We start from the raw sequence: 15,374 nt of genomic DNA, 5'->3' as shown, positions 1-15,374 counted from the left end.
CGTCCATCCTATCCTTCCACTTACTCACTCATTCATCTAGCCATCCATCCATTCATCCACCTGCCACCCATCTGTCCATCTTTGCATGCATCCTTCCACCCACCCACCTATCTACCTATCCAGCCACCACTTTATCCAGCCAGCCATCTAGCTGTCATTCATTTATTCATGCAGATATACACTGATACTTGCTGGGTACCAATCTCTGCTCTAATACAGGGATTATGATCATGGACAGTGTCTTGGCCCTTATGGACTTTGCACTCGAGTTGGGTGAGACAGTTTATAAATGTGCAAAATGAATAAGACAGTGATTAGAAGTTCTGCAGAGAACGTAAGCAGCACAGAGTGTGGTGGTCAGACTGAAGTTTGGGTACTTCTCTTTTCCTTAAGGATGTCTTTGTTATGCTCTGGCCCAGGGTCTCACTTCGTTCACAACTCTTGCGTGGCCCAGGGATGGCCCTTCCTGTTGGGTGGAGGACACGTACACAGAATTGCATTGTTGAGAACCTTTTTTTTCTAAAAACTGATCCTTATCCTGCCCCAGCCTGTCCCTTTATTAATGATGTGAACTTCCAGATTGCCTTTGCCTTCTTTTGCATCTAAATATGGATTTGAAGAACTGTGCAGATAATACGTTCCTATTTTCATGATCTGGAGAAGGCAATGGCACCCCACTCCAGTACTCTTGCCTGGAAAATCCCAGGGACGGAGGAGCCTGGTGGGCTGCCGTCCATGGGGTCGATAAGAGTCAGACGCGACTGAAGTGACTTAGCAGCAGCATTTTCATGATCTGAGGTTTTGGGAAGATGCAGGAGGCAGAGCGTGCAGAGCAAAGGCAGCATGATCACCAGAAGAGGAAATATTGACAGCCTGCCATCTGGCTTGCTGTATGACTTAGGCCCCAAACTTGCCATTTCTGGGCCTCAGTTTCCTTCAGTGACAGGATAATATATCAAGGTTTCTGGAGCATCTCTGAGAACCTATGAAACTGATTTGGGGCCAAGAACAGTGGTCTCCACTTACATATCCCTGCCTAGTACTTCTCAACCTGTGCTAGACTTCTGAAAGGCTGTCCCTGATAGGATCTCGAGGGCTGGAAATTGAACTCCCATCTGGCAGTAAGCCTCTGGGTGTCTTTGAGGCCCTTCCAGAGATCCCAGGTTGAAGACTGTGTCCCAGTGACTTGACTGAACTCCCGCATCCTCCTCTGCTCCCTTCCCCCCACCCACTCTGCTGGCAGCCTGCCACTCTGCGGTCACAGCTTCCCCAGGTCTCTGCAAGCCCCCGCTCTGGTCTTTGCCAGGCAGCACAGAGAGGTCCAAGTCTCTGCCACACAGCCACTGGCAAGTGGTGGGAGAGTCAAGTCTCAGAAGCAGGTCTCCTGAGTCTCCATGGTGCAGAGCACCCTTGCATCCTGTTTTGTGGTTTCCTCGTTGGTAAAGCAGGCAGAATATAGTCTACCTCATAGGGGTTTTGTGAAAAATAAGTGAATCAATGTCTGTGAGGTGCTTAGAAGTAGGCCTGGCATGTAGTAAGTGTTCAGTAAGTGTTAGCTGCTATTATTATTATTCTGCTGCCTCCCAGGATTAATTGAAATGCTCCTTATGGGTAGTAAAAAGAGAGGTTTGCAAAGTCTGAAGTAATAGGTAATTTAAATATTATTCAGCACCTCCTGGACTGGCAATATTAAGCAGACTGTTCTGGACCATTGAGCTAAGGGCCTTTCATGCTGAAGCCCCTGTTTCAGGGGCATGAATTAAATAAAGGAAGCATCTAGAGGGTTCTGGGCATAAATAGACTCACTTCAGAGAGGTCCCCAGGTGAACTTTCTTGTAGCAGCTGTCTAACATAAGTGTCCCTGTTCACTATGATTCTTGGGATCAGGAATTACCAATTGAATCACATAGAGTTTGACCCCAGGGTCATTGGGCTGTGTTCTCCAATCATGGGGTTTTGGGAATGCAGTTCGGAGACTACTCTGGGAATCTGGCTTGATGGAGGGCAGGAAGTGAAAGTGAAGTGGCTCAGTCATGTCCCACTCTTAGCGACCACATGGACTGCAGCCTATCAGGGTCCTCCATCCATGGGATTTTCCAGGCAAGAGTACTGGAGTGGGGTGCCATTGCCTTCTCCAAAATGGGACATTCTGTGGCCCTAAAAATTATTAATCATGAACCTTGGTACATAACATCCCCCTCTTGATCAACATTTGGTGTTCTTTAATTTTATTTATATATGTGAAACCAGTTTTTTTAAAAAAAATTTCCTTGAAAATCCATGAACAAACTCCCCAAATTGAGAACATGAACTTCAACTGTTATTTATATTGATCTTTATGCTTTTTACTGACAATGGCAACTGCTAAGAGATTGGCCATTAGAGAATAATTGAGTTGGCTGTGGTATGTTCATGCAGTAGAGGAAAAGCCAATTCTACACAGTCTACAGTAGATGTTTTTAAAGGGATGTGAGCTTTGCACTGCCAGATTAATCATAAACTTGAATCATATCACATTCTCATAATTGGTAGAAAAGCTGCAATCCTTTTTATTTATCAACTTATTTGATTTTTCATTTTAAGCTATGTAGTAATAAGCATCACTGAATCCAATACCCAACTCAAGAACAGAGTTTTTAAATATCACAGGTTCAAGAGGAGTAGAAAAGTAACCAAAGGAAAATGTGGGAGGCTGAGAAAGCCCAGCCGGGATGCTGACCTTGATCACTTGGATGAATGGATGCATGAATGATTGGATGGGAAGCTCTAGGTGCAAATTGAAATGCTGTCTCTTCCTCTGAACTACCCAACACACACGATAAATCAGTGCTTGAGATAGCAGACCTCAGCATCTGAAATGGGGGGAAAAAGAAGGATTTTGCAGGAATTCTTGAACCCAGAAAGGAAATGGAGTTCAGAAACGAACAGCACCAGGAGCACGGGGCAGGAATACAGATGCCAGTGGTGTCTGTGAAGGTGGAGCGGTCAAGGAAAGGCTCAAGAATGGGAAAGGAGCCCAGAGACAGCCTTCAGCAGGCTTCCCAGCTCTGAGTCACGTTCCATTCCAGGAGCCATGGCTTAAAGATTGTTGGAAGTAGGCAACTACGTTGGTCATCCATAAACCTGCAGTCGTCGCCTTTGGCCACTAGATGTCGAAAACACTTTGATCCGGCACACTTTCTGGCCTATTGAGTTGTTTAGAAGTAAGCTTAGACAAGTCGGAGGGGATGAAGGAAGGGATGAAACCAGCAAGAAGGGCCGCTTTAGAGGTTTTAGAGCAACTGCAAAAAAAAAAGGGGGGGGGGGGCGGATGCAGAGAAGTCTTCTCACCAAGTTCCACAAAGACAAGTTGACTACAAGTTTTCATTTATTGTTTTGAAATTTGGGGAGGTTTTCAGGATGAAAGAAGGGAGAAATGTGGTATAGAATAACATTTTTTCCCACATTAGCTAATGTTTTCTAGAGTTTGTATTTTCCTGAAGTCAAATAAGTAAGTTCAAGATTTTCAAACCCTCAGCCCAAATCAAACATGTAGATGGTGGTGGCAATGGTAGTGGCTTATGCTTACATGGCTTTTACTGTGTAGCTGGTATTGATTTCAGTATCTTAAATAATTAACTTATTTAGTCTCACCACAAACCTATGAGATAGGTGCTATTATTATCCCCATTTTATAGATGAGGGAGCAGAGGTCAGAGAGATTATGTGACTTGCCCAAGATCACACAACTGGTAAGTGGCAGCATCAGGATTCAGCCCAGATATTTAGGCCAGAGTCCACATTCTTACCTAACCTGCTCTACAATAGGTGTTGACTCTGCTGACTCCTGATGTATGACAAACTTCCTTAACAACAGATCAATGCTGTGATTTCATGGTAAGAATCACAGAATCTTATTAGAATCTCATTTTAATAATCTAACTTAACAGGACTTTGATGGGAAGGGGATAATAACGTTGGCCAGTTTTTTTACTTAAAGAGCCTGGTTAGGCAGAAGCATGTCCCATCCCTGGGGGATCACCTCTGCTCCATTAGCTGCTGTTAATTGTCCAAACAGCAGGAGAAAAGGACCAACAAGGCTCAGGAGCCATGAATTCCAGAAATTTCTTGTGTTTTTTAGCATAGAAAGACGATCATAAACTTGATATTGCAAAGGGAAAGTATACGCCTAGTTGGGAACTGGGACATAGAATACTGTTGGTATAGGACTGGCCTCGCTTGCTCTAAAGCTGCTTCAAATAAATTTGCTGAGCAAATGGTAATGAATGAAGGAGACAGTATGATCTGATAGTATTAAAAGTCTGAGACCAAATTTTTACTGTGGTTACGTATATCATTTACACTTACTCTATGACCCTGTATTCCACTCCTATTTACTTAGGAGTGACGAAAACATCCATCAACAGAAAGAATTGTATGTGAACATTCTCAGCAGCATTGTTCATAATAGCCGGAAACTATACACAATCCAAATAGTGATCAACGTGTGAACAGATCAACAAATTGTGGTATAGCCATACCAGGGAAGCTGATACATGCAGCAACATGGGAGAATCTCGAAAAAATTATGCTGAGTGAACAAGGGTAGTTGTAGAAGAGTTTATACTCTACAGGTCCATATATATGAAGTTCTGGAACACACAAAACCAGTCTGCAGTGTCAGAAAGCAAATCAGTGACTACAGGGGGCTGAGGTAAGTGGTGGGGATGGGCCAGAAAGGGGCACGAGGGATCTTGTTGGTGTGATGGGAGTGTTTGGTATCTTGATTCCTAAGATGATCACATGGATAAAAAGTCTGGAAACCATACTGATAATACTGGATGATCTTGGGTAAGCCACTTTGTTTTTCTATACCTTAGTTTTCCTGTTTGTAAAACTTGGTGGTTGGAGTAGATGATGTGTAGAATTTCTTCTGACTCAAAAATTCCCTTGTTATAGCAATATCTAATTCTTTATATGGAATTAGGGTAGCACAGTGCAATTTTCTTTAAAGGAATTAATTTTATAGTAGCTAAGGATGAGTTTATCTCTGAGAGCATAGAATATCTATTAGGTTACCCAATAATATTCCTTTTGGGAACAGAGCCATTTGCAGGCCAAATTTACTTAAGGAAACAGCTCAGAAAATGATTTGCGTGTAAGTAAGAAGGATGATCCCATGGAAATCCCACGAGTACCTAAGGAGAGCCTTTTCCAACGACACTGGGATGGGATGGGAGGCAAGCCACACAGCTGGCAGGGCTGGGTGGGTGGGGGGCCAGCTGAGGAAGGCCACGTTCATTACATCACTTCCCAGAGCCCCTAGAAGATCAGGGGCTGCGGTGGCCCTTTAATTTCCTCTTTACTGGTTCATTCCTGGCACTCAGTAAGGCCTTAATGAAGATGGTCATCACCTCCAGTCCTCAGACACAGTTTGTATAAAAATGAAGAGCCTAGAGGTTTCAGAGCATGTCATGGGAAGAGGGCAGGGGCAGAGCTGACCGGAACACCAAAGTTGGAAGGGAGTTGGCAGCACTAAGGGCCACCCATGCTGGGCTGTAACAGTCTATTGATTGGCTGCGCTCATGTGTCCTCAGGTCATGAAAACCTACCACATGTACCACGCAGAGAGCATCAGTGCAGAAAGCAAGCTGAAGGAGGCTGAGAAGCAGGAGGAGAAGCAGTTCAACAAGTCGGGAGACCTCAGCATGAACCTGCTCCGGCATGAGGACCGGCCCCAGCGCCGCAGCTCTGTGAAGAAGATTGAGAAGATGAAAGAGAAGGCAAGCGGAGGCCCTGGGGATTGGGACAGGGCAGGAAGGGGAGGGTCAAGCTCTCTCCAGCCTGGCCCTCCCGCTCTGCACCCCGAGTATCTGGGGGTGGATTAATGCTGTCGGCAGCTGCTCCCCTGGGGGGACAGTGCCATGGTGGAGGCAGGGCTGGCCATGCCTCTGCTAGCACTTGTTAGGCCTCTGGCCAAGGTCAGCAGAAGGAGAGCTGCTCAGCTGGCTGGAGAGCTGAACTGTGATGAGACTCTCGTGCAGGGAGCATCTGCTGGCAAGAGTCACCAGGCATTAGTGTGGGTGGAGCCGGCCCTGGAGGTCAGTTTAGTGGCCGGGGGTGCTGACTGGGCCTTAATGTGTCCCAAGAAGAGGCAGCAGCACTGGGGTACCAACCAGCACCTGGGAACCAGCTAAAGAATCATTCTGAAGAAATTGCCACTGCCAGGCCAAAGCTGGGCTATACAGAATCCTTGTGTATTGATGCTGGAGAAGTGCTTTTGTGGGACATGGTGAAAGTGCTAGTTTTGGAGTCAGACAGGCTGAGTTTTAAAGATGCCACATTTATAACAACCCTTTAGTTTTAAAATTTGACAGTGATTACAACAAATCTCCTTTCTCATATGAACTGTCATCAATTGGTAGTGGCTACCCAGAGCCCTGGGCTTCCCAGGTGGCGCTAGTGGTAAAGAACCTGCCCGCCAGTGAGACTAAGAAACACTGGTTCAGTTCCTGGGTCAGGAAGATCCCCTGGAGGAGGGCATGGCAACCCACTCCAGTATTCTTGCCTGGAGAATCCCATGGACAAAGAAGCCTGGTGGGCTGTGGTCTGTAGTGTCACAAAGAGTCAGACCGACTGTAGTGACTTAGCACGCACACATGCACCCAGAGCCTTATGTTGAGGATGGTGAGCCCCCTCAAGGCTTTAGTTAAAGATAGTATGGTGATCAGTTAATGACATCTGCCATGGCCAGGGAATTTAAAGGGGCAGTGTGCAGCCTGCTGTTTTTCATCCTAGATTAGGTTACTTCTTAGGTTCCTATCTTCTTAAAGGGCTATGATTTTCTTGTTGAATTCTCTGCATTCATTCATTCCATACAATCAGTAAACATTTCTGAGCTTTTTCTATTTGCCAAATATTGTATCAGATGTTTATTTGGGCTTCTATTAGACTAATTCTATGAGACTGATGAGACTAATTCTGTGAGACTGATGATTATATGATCCTACAGCTCTCATTATAGGAGATTGAGTGGGAATAAAATCCAACAGGACCTGGGTAAGCTGGAAAAGTAACCAGAGACAAATAAAATATCAGAGTCATTTCCAAAGCCAAGGAAAAATATGCTCCACGATAAACAGGCAGCGACCCAGTTAAGAAATGGGCAAAGGATTTGAATAGACACTTCTCTAAACAACATATATAAGTGGCCAATAAGTACATGAAAAGATGCTCAGCATCATTCTTTACTAAGGAAATCCCAAGCTGAAAGCACAGTGATATACCATTTTACCCCCTCCATGGTGGCTGAAATATGAAAGTCAGATAACCACAAGTGTTGGTGAGGATATAGAGAAACTGGAACCATCATACATTGCTGGAGGGAATGTAAACTGGTACAGCCACTTTGGAAAATAGTCTGAAAGTTCCTCAAAATGTTAAACATAGAGTTACCATATAACTCAGCAATTCCACTCCTGGAACTTGATAGCAGTTTCATGCATAATAACCAAAGGGTAGAAACAATCAACTGATGCATAAAATATGGTAAATCCCTATAATGGAATCTTCAGCCGTGAAAAGGAATGAATACAGATACAGCATGGATGAACCTTGAAAACAAGCATGCTAAGTGAAAGAAACCAGTTACAAAAGACCACGTTATATGATTCTGTTTATTTGAAACGTCCAGAATAGACAAATGTATATAGACAGAAAGCAGATTATTGGTCGTCAGGAGCTGGGGCAGAAAAGAATGGAGAGTGACTGCTAATGTACAGGGTTTCCTTTGGGGTGATGAAAATACTCTAAATTTAGATAGTGGTGCTGGCTGTATTGATACAATATTCTGGGAATATACTTTGATACAATATGTCTGAGAATACACTAGAAATAAACTTTCAAAAGTAAGATAACCAGGCAGGGAATTACAGAGCTACAACATAAGGGGACCTATAGAGGAATAGGGACAGCATTGGTTAGAGAGGTCTGGAAACTTAAGTTTGAGTTCAGGATTGTATGCTAATCAATCATTTGGCTCTTGGACAACCTACTTCTCTTCAATGTTTATTTCCTCACCTATAAAATGGATGAATTAACCTAGGAAATCTTCAATATCCTTTCCAGGTATAAACTTTTATGAGTCCATGAAGGGCTGAAAATGGTCTCAGGGTCATAGTAACCCCCTGGAAATGGGCCAAGAATATCAAAATTCTCTGTGGAGGCTGGGTGTGTGGCTGGTTCAGGGTGTGACTACCAAAAGTTTGTTGCTAGACATTCCAAGAATAAGTGGACCCTGAATAAAGGTCAGAAGAGATGTCTGAGGAGAATTAAAAGGCTGACAATGGAGTGTCTCCGCTAAACAGGAGAACGTGATCTGCAGGAATGAAGGCTGAGAGTGCCTAGCTAGGAAGTAGCCTTGTTTCTTAAAGGAGGCTGTCTTCCTCCTCGGCAGTGGGACTCATCTTTCTGAAGAGGGCAAAGATACAGCTCTCCAACCCATGGACTCATTCTTGCTTCCTGCCCAGGATGGTCCAGGACAGAAGCAGCTTCCCAGGGAAGCAGTCCAGCTCAGACTGGGTCAAAATTGCACCTCTGGCTGCCACACCCCACCTCACCTCACCACTCACATCCAGCCAGTGCCATTCACTTCCTGCTGCCCATAGGCAGGGACTGTTCTGGGTGCTGTAGACCCAGCCATGAACAGGGACCATTAAGCCCCTGACTTCACAGGGTACACTGGAAATCAGCAAGTTAGTAAAGAGGTAAAAAAATACAATTTTAGGGTGGTGAAAAGTACTCATGAAAAAAACTAAGCAACCAAAATGTCCTTCAGTAGTTGAATGGCTAAGTAACTGTGGTACATCCAGACCATGGAATGTTATTCAGCACTAAAAAGAAATGAGCTATCAAGTCATGAAAAGACATAGAGGAGCCTTAAATGCATGTGACAGAAACCAATCTGAAAAGGCTACATACTATATGATTCCAACTATATGACATTCTAAGAAAGGCAGAACTATGGAGACATTAAAAAACAAAAATCAGTGCTTACAACCATTACGTGGGAGAGTGGGATGAACGGGTGGCACACAGAGGATTTTTCCAGCCGGGATGGAAACATGTCACTATACATTTGTTCAAATCCACAGAATATACACCAAGACTGAACCCTTGGGTAAACTGTAGACTCTGGGTGATAGCAATGTGTAAGTATAGGTCCACCAATTGTAACAAATGTACCACCTGGTAGAAGGTGCTGAGGGTTGCGGGGCAGTGTGTCAGGGCCAGGAGGCATGCCCAGAGTCTTTTTACCTTCCTTTCAGTTTTGCTGTGAAGCTAAAACTGCTCTAAAAATGTCTTTTAAAAATTAAAATAATCACTAAAAATTGAATAAAGATTAAATAAATGGGAAAAATAGGGCAGAATAGAGCATGGGAAGGGGCAGGCAAGATGCCGGGGACACTGATGCATGTGACCGTGGCTGAGGACCTAACGTTAAGAAGCAGGCCATGCAGGGACCTGGAAGGATGGCCTGCCATGTGGAGGGAAGGAGTCTGCGTCTAGAGGCCGGAGTGACCTGGCCTCTAAAGGCTGGACAGAGGAGGGTCTCATAAAGGATGGGAACATGGAAGAGGAGCCGGGTCAGGAGGGTTTCACAGGCCATCATCGGGGTTTGAGCAGCCTCTGGGGGAGGTTGAGTAGGGGGCCCTGGAGGTGTGAGTTACGCTCCGCTCAGGCAAACCCAGGAAAAGCCTGCAGCTTGCCCAGCAGTGCTGTTGTCAGCTGCACACGTGTGGTATAAGGTGGAGCTCTTTGAGTACAGGGTCTAGATCTTACCCAGCACGTGGAGTAAGGCATCCCAGGGCCATGTGAGGGGCTGACTGCAGATACTGGCCATGTAGAAAATCCCGAATCCCTCCCATCAGTGGCTTTGCTCTCACATCCATTTTTCCCTTCCTCCAGAGGCAGGCAAAATATTCTGAGAACAAGCTGAAGTGCACCAAGGCCCGGAACGACTACTTGCTGAATCTGGCAGCCACCAACGCGGCTATAAGCAAATACTACATCCACGACGTCTCCGACCTCATCGACGTGAGCTCCTGGGGAGTCTGTGTTGATGACCTGCCTGGCAAGAGTCATCAGCTGTGGGAGGGCTGGCCCTTGTTCTTTGCTGACGTGTGGGGTGGATGGTGGCCCCGGGAGCCCTGATGGAGGAGACAGGCAGGGAGCATTTGAGAGAGGAGTATCACCCCGTGGCTTCTACCTCCCCGAGTGGGAGTGGGCCTCTGGCGGCCCTTGCACATTTGGGCTGGGCAATTGTAGTTCAGCGTGCACTTTCTAGGCACACCTTCCTCTACACCAGGCCCTTTACTGGTTTTAGGGATAGAGGGGTGATTGTACACAGTTCATGCCCTGGGGACTTCCCACAATTGTAAAGATGGTTATATGTTCAGCACCCCTGGGGTCCAGTCCTCCAGACATAGGGAAGAAAATAATGAATGAGACAGAATTACGCAGATCAGCTTCACTTGGGGATGTTATGTTGGGAGAAATCAGGCAGTTGAAGTAAAAGGAAAATGGAACACTGGCTCCTGAGCGCCAGCTGTGCAGAACGCACTGGTGGGACAACCAGATTTGGGCGGGAATGCTGTGAGCACCAGGTTTGGGGCAGCTCCTATGTCAGCTGTGATGGAGCTGGAGTTGCTTGGTGTGTCTTCATGAAGACAGGTATCCGGCCCAGCAGGTGCTTGGTCAGGCTCTGTGAGGGCATCCTTTTCCTCTGGCCCCGGTGCACCCCATCAGGAAGTCACAGAGTCACCACTCTTCCCTCAGCTGCAAAGGGACACCTTAGTGTCATTATCACCACCTCCAAGAGAGGGAGCTGCCTGGCCCTGCCTTCAAAATGCCCACCGTTCCTGCTTCCAAGGCGGGAACCCTCCTTTTTCCTCCCTTTCAGCTTGCTTTTTCACACGGCCCTTTCATTTGTTTATTTACCAAGTTTGTACTGAGTACCTGCTAGCTGTAGGTCCTGAGGTGCAACAGGGCACAAGAGCCAGTGGGTCTGTTCTCATGAATCTCAACTTGCATCACCCTGCCGCTTTAGAGGCAAATGTAATGCCAAGTGGCAGGTGTTAAACACTGAGGGAAGTAGAGGGAGATGTGGACCCCTGATACGGGCCACCTGGTGTAAACTCTGAGTGGGGAGAACCTCAAGGAAGGCTTCCTGGAAGAAATGACCTCTAAACTGGAACCCCAAGGCAGAATATTTAGACAGGAAGAGAAAGGAAGAGGCTTCCAGGCAGATAGTATGAGTGTGTGAAGGCATGGAGATTAGAAAGAACACGGTGAGTGTGGGGAGCTGAGAGAAGCACTGTCATTGCCCAGATTGTAATCCCACTGCTCCCCCCGAGGGCTTTGGCAAGACTTGTGTGGTAAGATTCCAAAGTGCGCGAGGGCTTCCAGCATGGAAGGGTTGACTCTGGAGCAGGAGGTAACCTAAGTCACTGTGACGGCCCCTCTCCACATCACCACCCTCACCTGCACATCCTCTTGTGCTTCTCTCCAAGTGCTGTGACTTGGGCTTTCACGCCAGCCTGGCCCGCACCTTCCGGACCTACCTCTCAGCCGAGTACAACCTGGAGACATCTCGCCACGAGGGGCTGGACGTCATCGAGAATGCCGTGGACAACCTTGATTCCCGAAGCGACAAGCACACGGTCATGGACATGTGTAACCAGGTCTTCTGCCCCCCGCTCAAGTTCGAGTTTCAGCCCCACATGGGGGACGAGGTAGGCTTCTCCCAGGAGCCCCTGCTTGAGGATGCTTCCATCCCTCTGCCGTGAACTCCCAGAGTACTGGGGGGAGGAGAATGTCAGCTCAGAGGCCTGGGGTCAAGTTCTTGGCGCATGGGCTTCCCCAGCGGAGGAGTTTACCACTAATCCCCTAATCTTGGTGCCTCACGTCCCCTGCCTGCAGAATTGCAGAACCTTAGCTTCTCATAAAATCCCTCACAGTTGTGTCTAGAAGACCCCAAGGGAGCCCCACGCCTACACTTAGACCATCATCTCACATTCTCCCCTCAGATGGTCCTGGATCACCGAAGGTGGGGTCTCAGCAGAGCCTCGCTGGCCTGGGCTCCAGTACTCTGAGCCCTCAGCACACCAGCCAGCTGAGTTCCCTTCAGGGCTTGTGCTGCTCATATCCTCATGATGTTCTGGAAAAAAAAAAATGGGAAAAGACACTCGTCACTAGCCCCAAAGCAGCACACTAGTTACCCAAGTTTCACAAAACTTCTTACAAAAATCTCTCCTTGAGCTTTTCCATGTCATCGCTCCCTCTCTCCAGGGCTCAGGCCCTGGTCCCTGGAACAACGGAGGACAGCCACAGTGTCATATCTGGCTCTCCATCTCTACCTCCAGGGATAGGTGCCCAGAACTTTCTCCTAGTGGCCCCATTCCCTCCACCTAAGATACACCACTCAGGCACATGAGAGAGGGACCCAGCCAGCCTCTGGATCCAGGTGGGAGCTCGTCTGGGCTGTCACTGCACCTGTGTAGCAGGGAGGAGCCCAGAGGCACCTTATAATGTGCCTTTAGCTGCACCCTCCCGAGGCCCTACCGACTTCCGTTGTTTGCAAGAGATGCCTTCTGCCAGGCTTCCCTACAGCTCCCGCACCATCCCAGCCCCTCGTGTCCAGCCCTTTGACTCATCGTCTGGTGACTGGAGGCTGGGTTAAAAAAACAGAGGCCCACTGTCTCTTATGAGCTCAGCCAGGTGACACCAGGCAGCCCAGCCCACGGTAGTCAGTGGGCTGGACTGGAGGTAGGAGAACTCTATCTCTCTCTCATCTTCCTCTCTTCCCCCCTTCTCTATCAGTCAGCCCATGTGGGGAGAAGTGCAGCGAGAGGATCGCTGCTGCATGGCTGCCTGTCTGGAGCACCTTCTTGCTGGGCCCATTCCACTGTTTCCCATCCTTCCTTCTTTTCATTAGCTACTCTTAGGCACTGCTTCCTGCCTGGAAATTAGCCAATTAGTCTCACTTAATGGCATCATGTCAGTAGTGAGCCATCGTGTGCTACACAAACACAGACCAAGAGTTGTGAGAGGGCAGCCCCTGCCTGCTGGCTGGCTCTGCTGTTGCCCAGTACGAGCTGTGTGATCTTGGGCAGGTCGCTTAACCTTTCCAGGCCTGTTTCCGCAGCTGTTGATGGTGATGTTAGTGACGGCCTGGCCCCAGTTCCTCAGAGGTGCCGAGGGCCTGGGGCAACCGCAGGCAGTGGCTGTCGTTTCTGCAGGTGTGCCAGGTCAGTGCCCAGCAGCCCGTCCAGACAGAACTGCTCATGCGGTACCACCAGCTGCAGTCCAGACTGGCCACTCTCAAGATTGAGAACGAGGAGGTGAGTGAGCCCACTACCCCATGAGGGATTTCATTACAAAGTCCTGGCTGCTCGGGGGGTGTCCACTCTTGCCTTGGAAGATGTGAGAAGTCAGGGTTTATCTGTAAGATGCACAACCATTAAAACCATACCCGCCAAGAATGTTTAATGGCAAGGGGAATGCTTGTGCCTGCGTGCTCAGTCATGTCCGACTCTTTTGCAACCCCCTGGACTGTAGCCCTCCAGGCTCCTCTGTCCATGGGATTCCTCAGGCAAGAATACTGGAGTGGGTTGCCATTTCCTTCTCCAGAGGATCTTCCTGACCCAGGGATCCAACCCCTGTCTCTCACGTCTCCTGTATTGACAGGCAAATTCTTTACCACTGAGCCACCTGGGAAGCCCAGGAAATGCTTACAAGATGTTAAAGGAGAGCAAAGAGGAAGTAGCACTCTGTGTTCAGTACTAGTCTAACCAGGGTATACTAAAGTCTGTGTACATATTTCTGAGTGTATTCACAGGAGTAGGAAGAAGACTGGAAGGAAATACTTTGAAATGCTGGTAGTGGTTTTGTCTGGGTTACAGGAATATAGGTGATATCTGTTTTCTTCTTTGTGCTTTTCTCTCTTTTCTGCAATGAGTTTATGTTATTTTTTATCATCAGAAATAAGAGTAGGTATTTTGAATCACACAGCGAAACAACCCAGGGCGCACTAAACGTGTCACAGATTCTGAGCTCCACGGAGCTTCTGTCTCACTGTGGCCAGCACACCTCCCTGCCGCTGGTGGCTCGGGGCTCCCACCAGGTAGGCACAAGTGGAAGCACCAGCTGGGAGCTCCGTTCTGATATGCACTGATGCGGCCAACTGGAGACCTCCTGTTCCAGCCCAGATGCCCCCACGCAGGGAGGATGTCACCCAACTGGAGGACACCAGGACATGGGGGTGTCACCCAAGATTGTGGGCAGGTCCATCTGTGAAGAGTGCAGTCATAGCTGAGACGGGGAGTCATGGTCCCTGTCTTCAGACCTTGAGGGGGCTGTCTTGTACAGAGAGGGGAGGTTGCTTTGTGTCTTGAAAGAGGGTGGAACCAGGACAGATGTGAACCAGCATGTAGGTCAGGATGAACAAATCAAGAAGTCCCTGTGGGGAGGTTGCAGACAAACTATGAATTTGTTTCTCCAACCTGAGAAGAGAGAGGATATGGACAGAGTGTTTCCTTCCTTTCTTTATGCCCTATGTCTTCCCCCACAGCATCTTAAATTATCCACATGGAACAGCACGTGGTGTATGTTATAATAATGTTAATAGAATTTAGGTTGGAAGTCAGGACCACAGAAAGGAGGGTGAAGCACATGTTCCTCTGGGTAGGCTGTTCATGGTTGGGGAAATGCTTAATTTTGAGCCTGGGCTTCTGTGAGGCTGTGTTGGAAAGAACTGAGTCGCTCGGTTATTCATTCAACAAATCGTTGTTCAGCACATGCTTGTGCTCATCTCAGTCGCTTCAGTCATGCAGCCCCAGGGACTGCAGCCCGCCAGGCGCCCCTGTCCATGGGATTCTCCAGGCGGGAATACTGGAGTGGGTTGCCGTGCCCTTCTCCAGGGGATCCTCCCAACCCAGGGATTGAGCTCATGCCTGCCTGCATCTCCTGCTTTGCAGGTGGATTCTTTACCCACCGAGCCACCTGGGAAGGCCTGTTCACACACACTCTAAATGTTGTGTCCAGTGCTGGGTTAAGTGAGTGAATGGGACAGTGTAGAGTACTTTCTCTCATGGAGTTTATATTCTGGAGAGAAAAGGCAGGTGAGAATTGAAACACAAAAGCAAGCAAACAGTAAATTGAGGGCATAAAATGTCAGCCACTAAGTTAAGAATGCGGTGGTGGCCAGGAGGTGACTTTTAAGGCGAGATCTGAGTGCCAAGAGAGGCTCTGAGTGGCAATCATTGTGCAGTGAGTATGGATGCAGGCTCTCCCAGGACTGTGTTTGAAACCACCCTCCATTCAAGTTCAGGTCCGCC

At 47.8% G+C, this 15,374-nt stretch overlaps 1 protein-coding gene across 2 annotated transcripts in view; it reads left to right on the top strand.

Annotated features, from left to right (window-relative positions):
- Nucleotides 1-15,374, top strand: part of SRGAP3 (SLIT-ROBO Rho GTPase activating protein 3) — a 242,874-nt gene that overhangs the window by 170,220 nt on the left and 57,280 nt on the right. For both annotated transcript variants that reach the window (XM_040245998.1, XM_040245997.1), the window contains exons 5-8: nucleotides 5,577-5,762; nucleotides 9,946-10,074; nucleotides 11,550-11,771; nucleotides 13,278-13,379. In XM_040245998.1, the coding sequence (XP_040101932.1) occupies nucleotides 5,577-5,762; nucleotides 9,946-10,074; nucleotides 11,550-11,771; nucleotides 13,278-13,379 (639 nt within the window). The remainder of the gene's footprint in view (nucleotides 1-5,576; nucleotides 5,763-9,945; nucleotides 10,075-11,549; nucleotides 11,772-13,277; nucleotides 13,380-15,374) is intronic.

The sequence above is a fragment of the Oryx dammah genome, unplaced genomic scaffold (assembly GCF_014754425.2).
Source record: "Oryx dammah isolate SB20612 unplaced genomic scaffold, SCBI_Odam_1.1 HiC_scaffold_9, whole genome shotgun sequence".
Lineage (NCBI taxonomy): Eukaryota > Metazoa > Chordata > Mammalia > Artiodactyla > Bovidae > Oryx > Oryx dammah.
The sequence above is the reverse complement of the archived record's forward strand: the minus strand, read 5'-3'. Positions and strand labels throughout refer to the sequence as shown.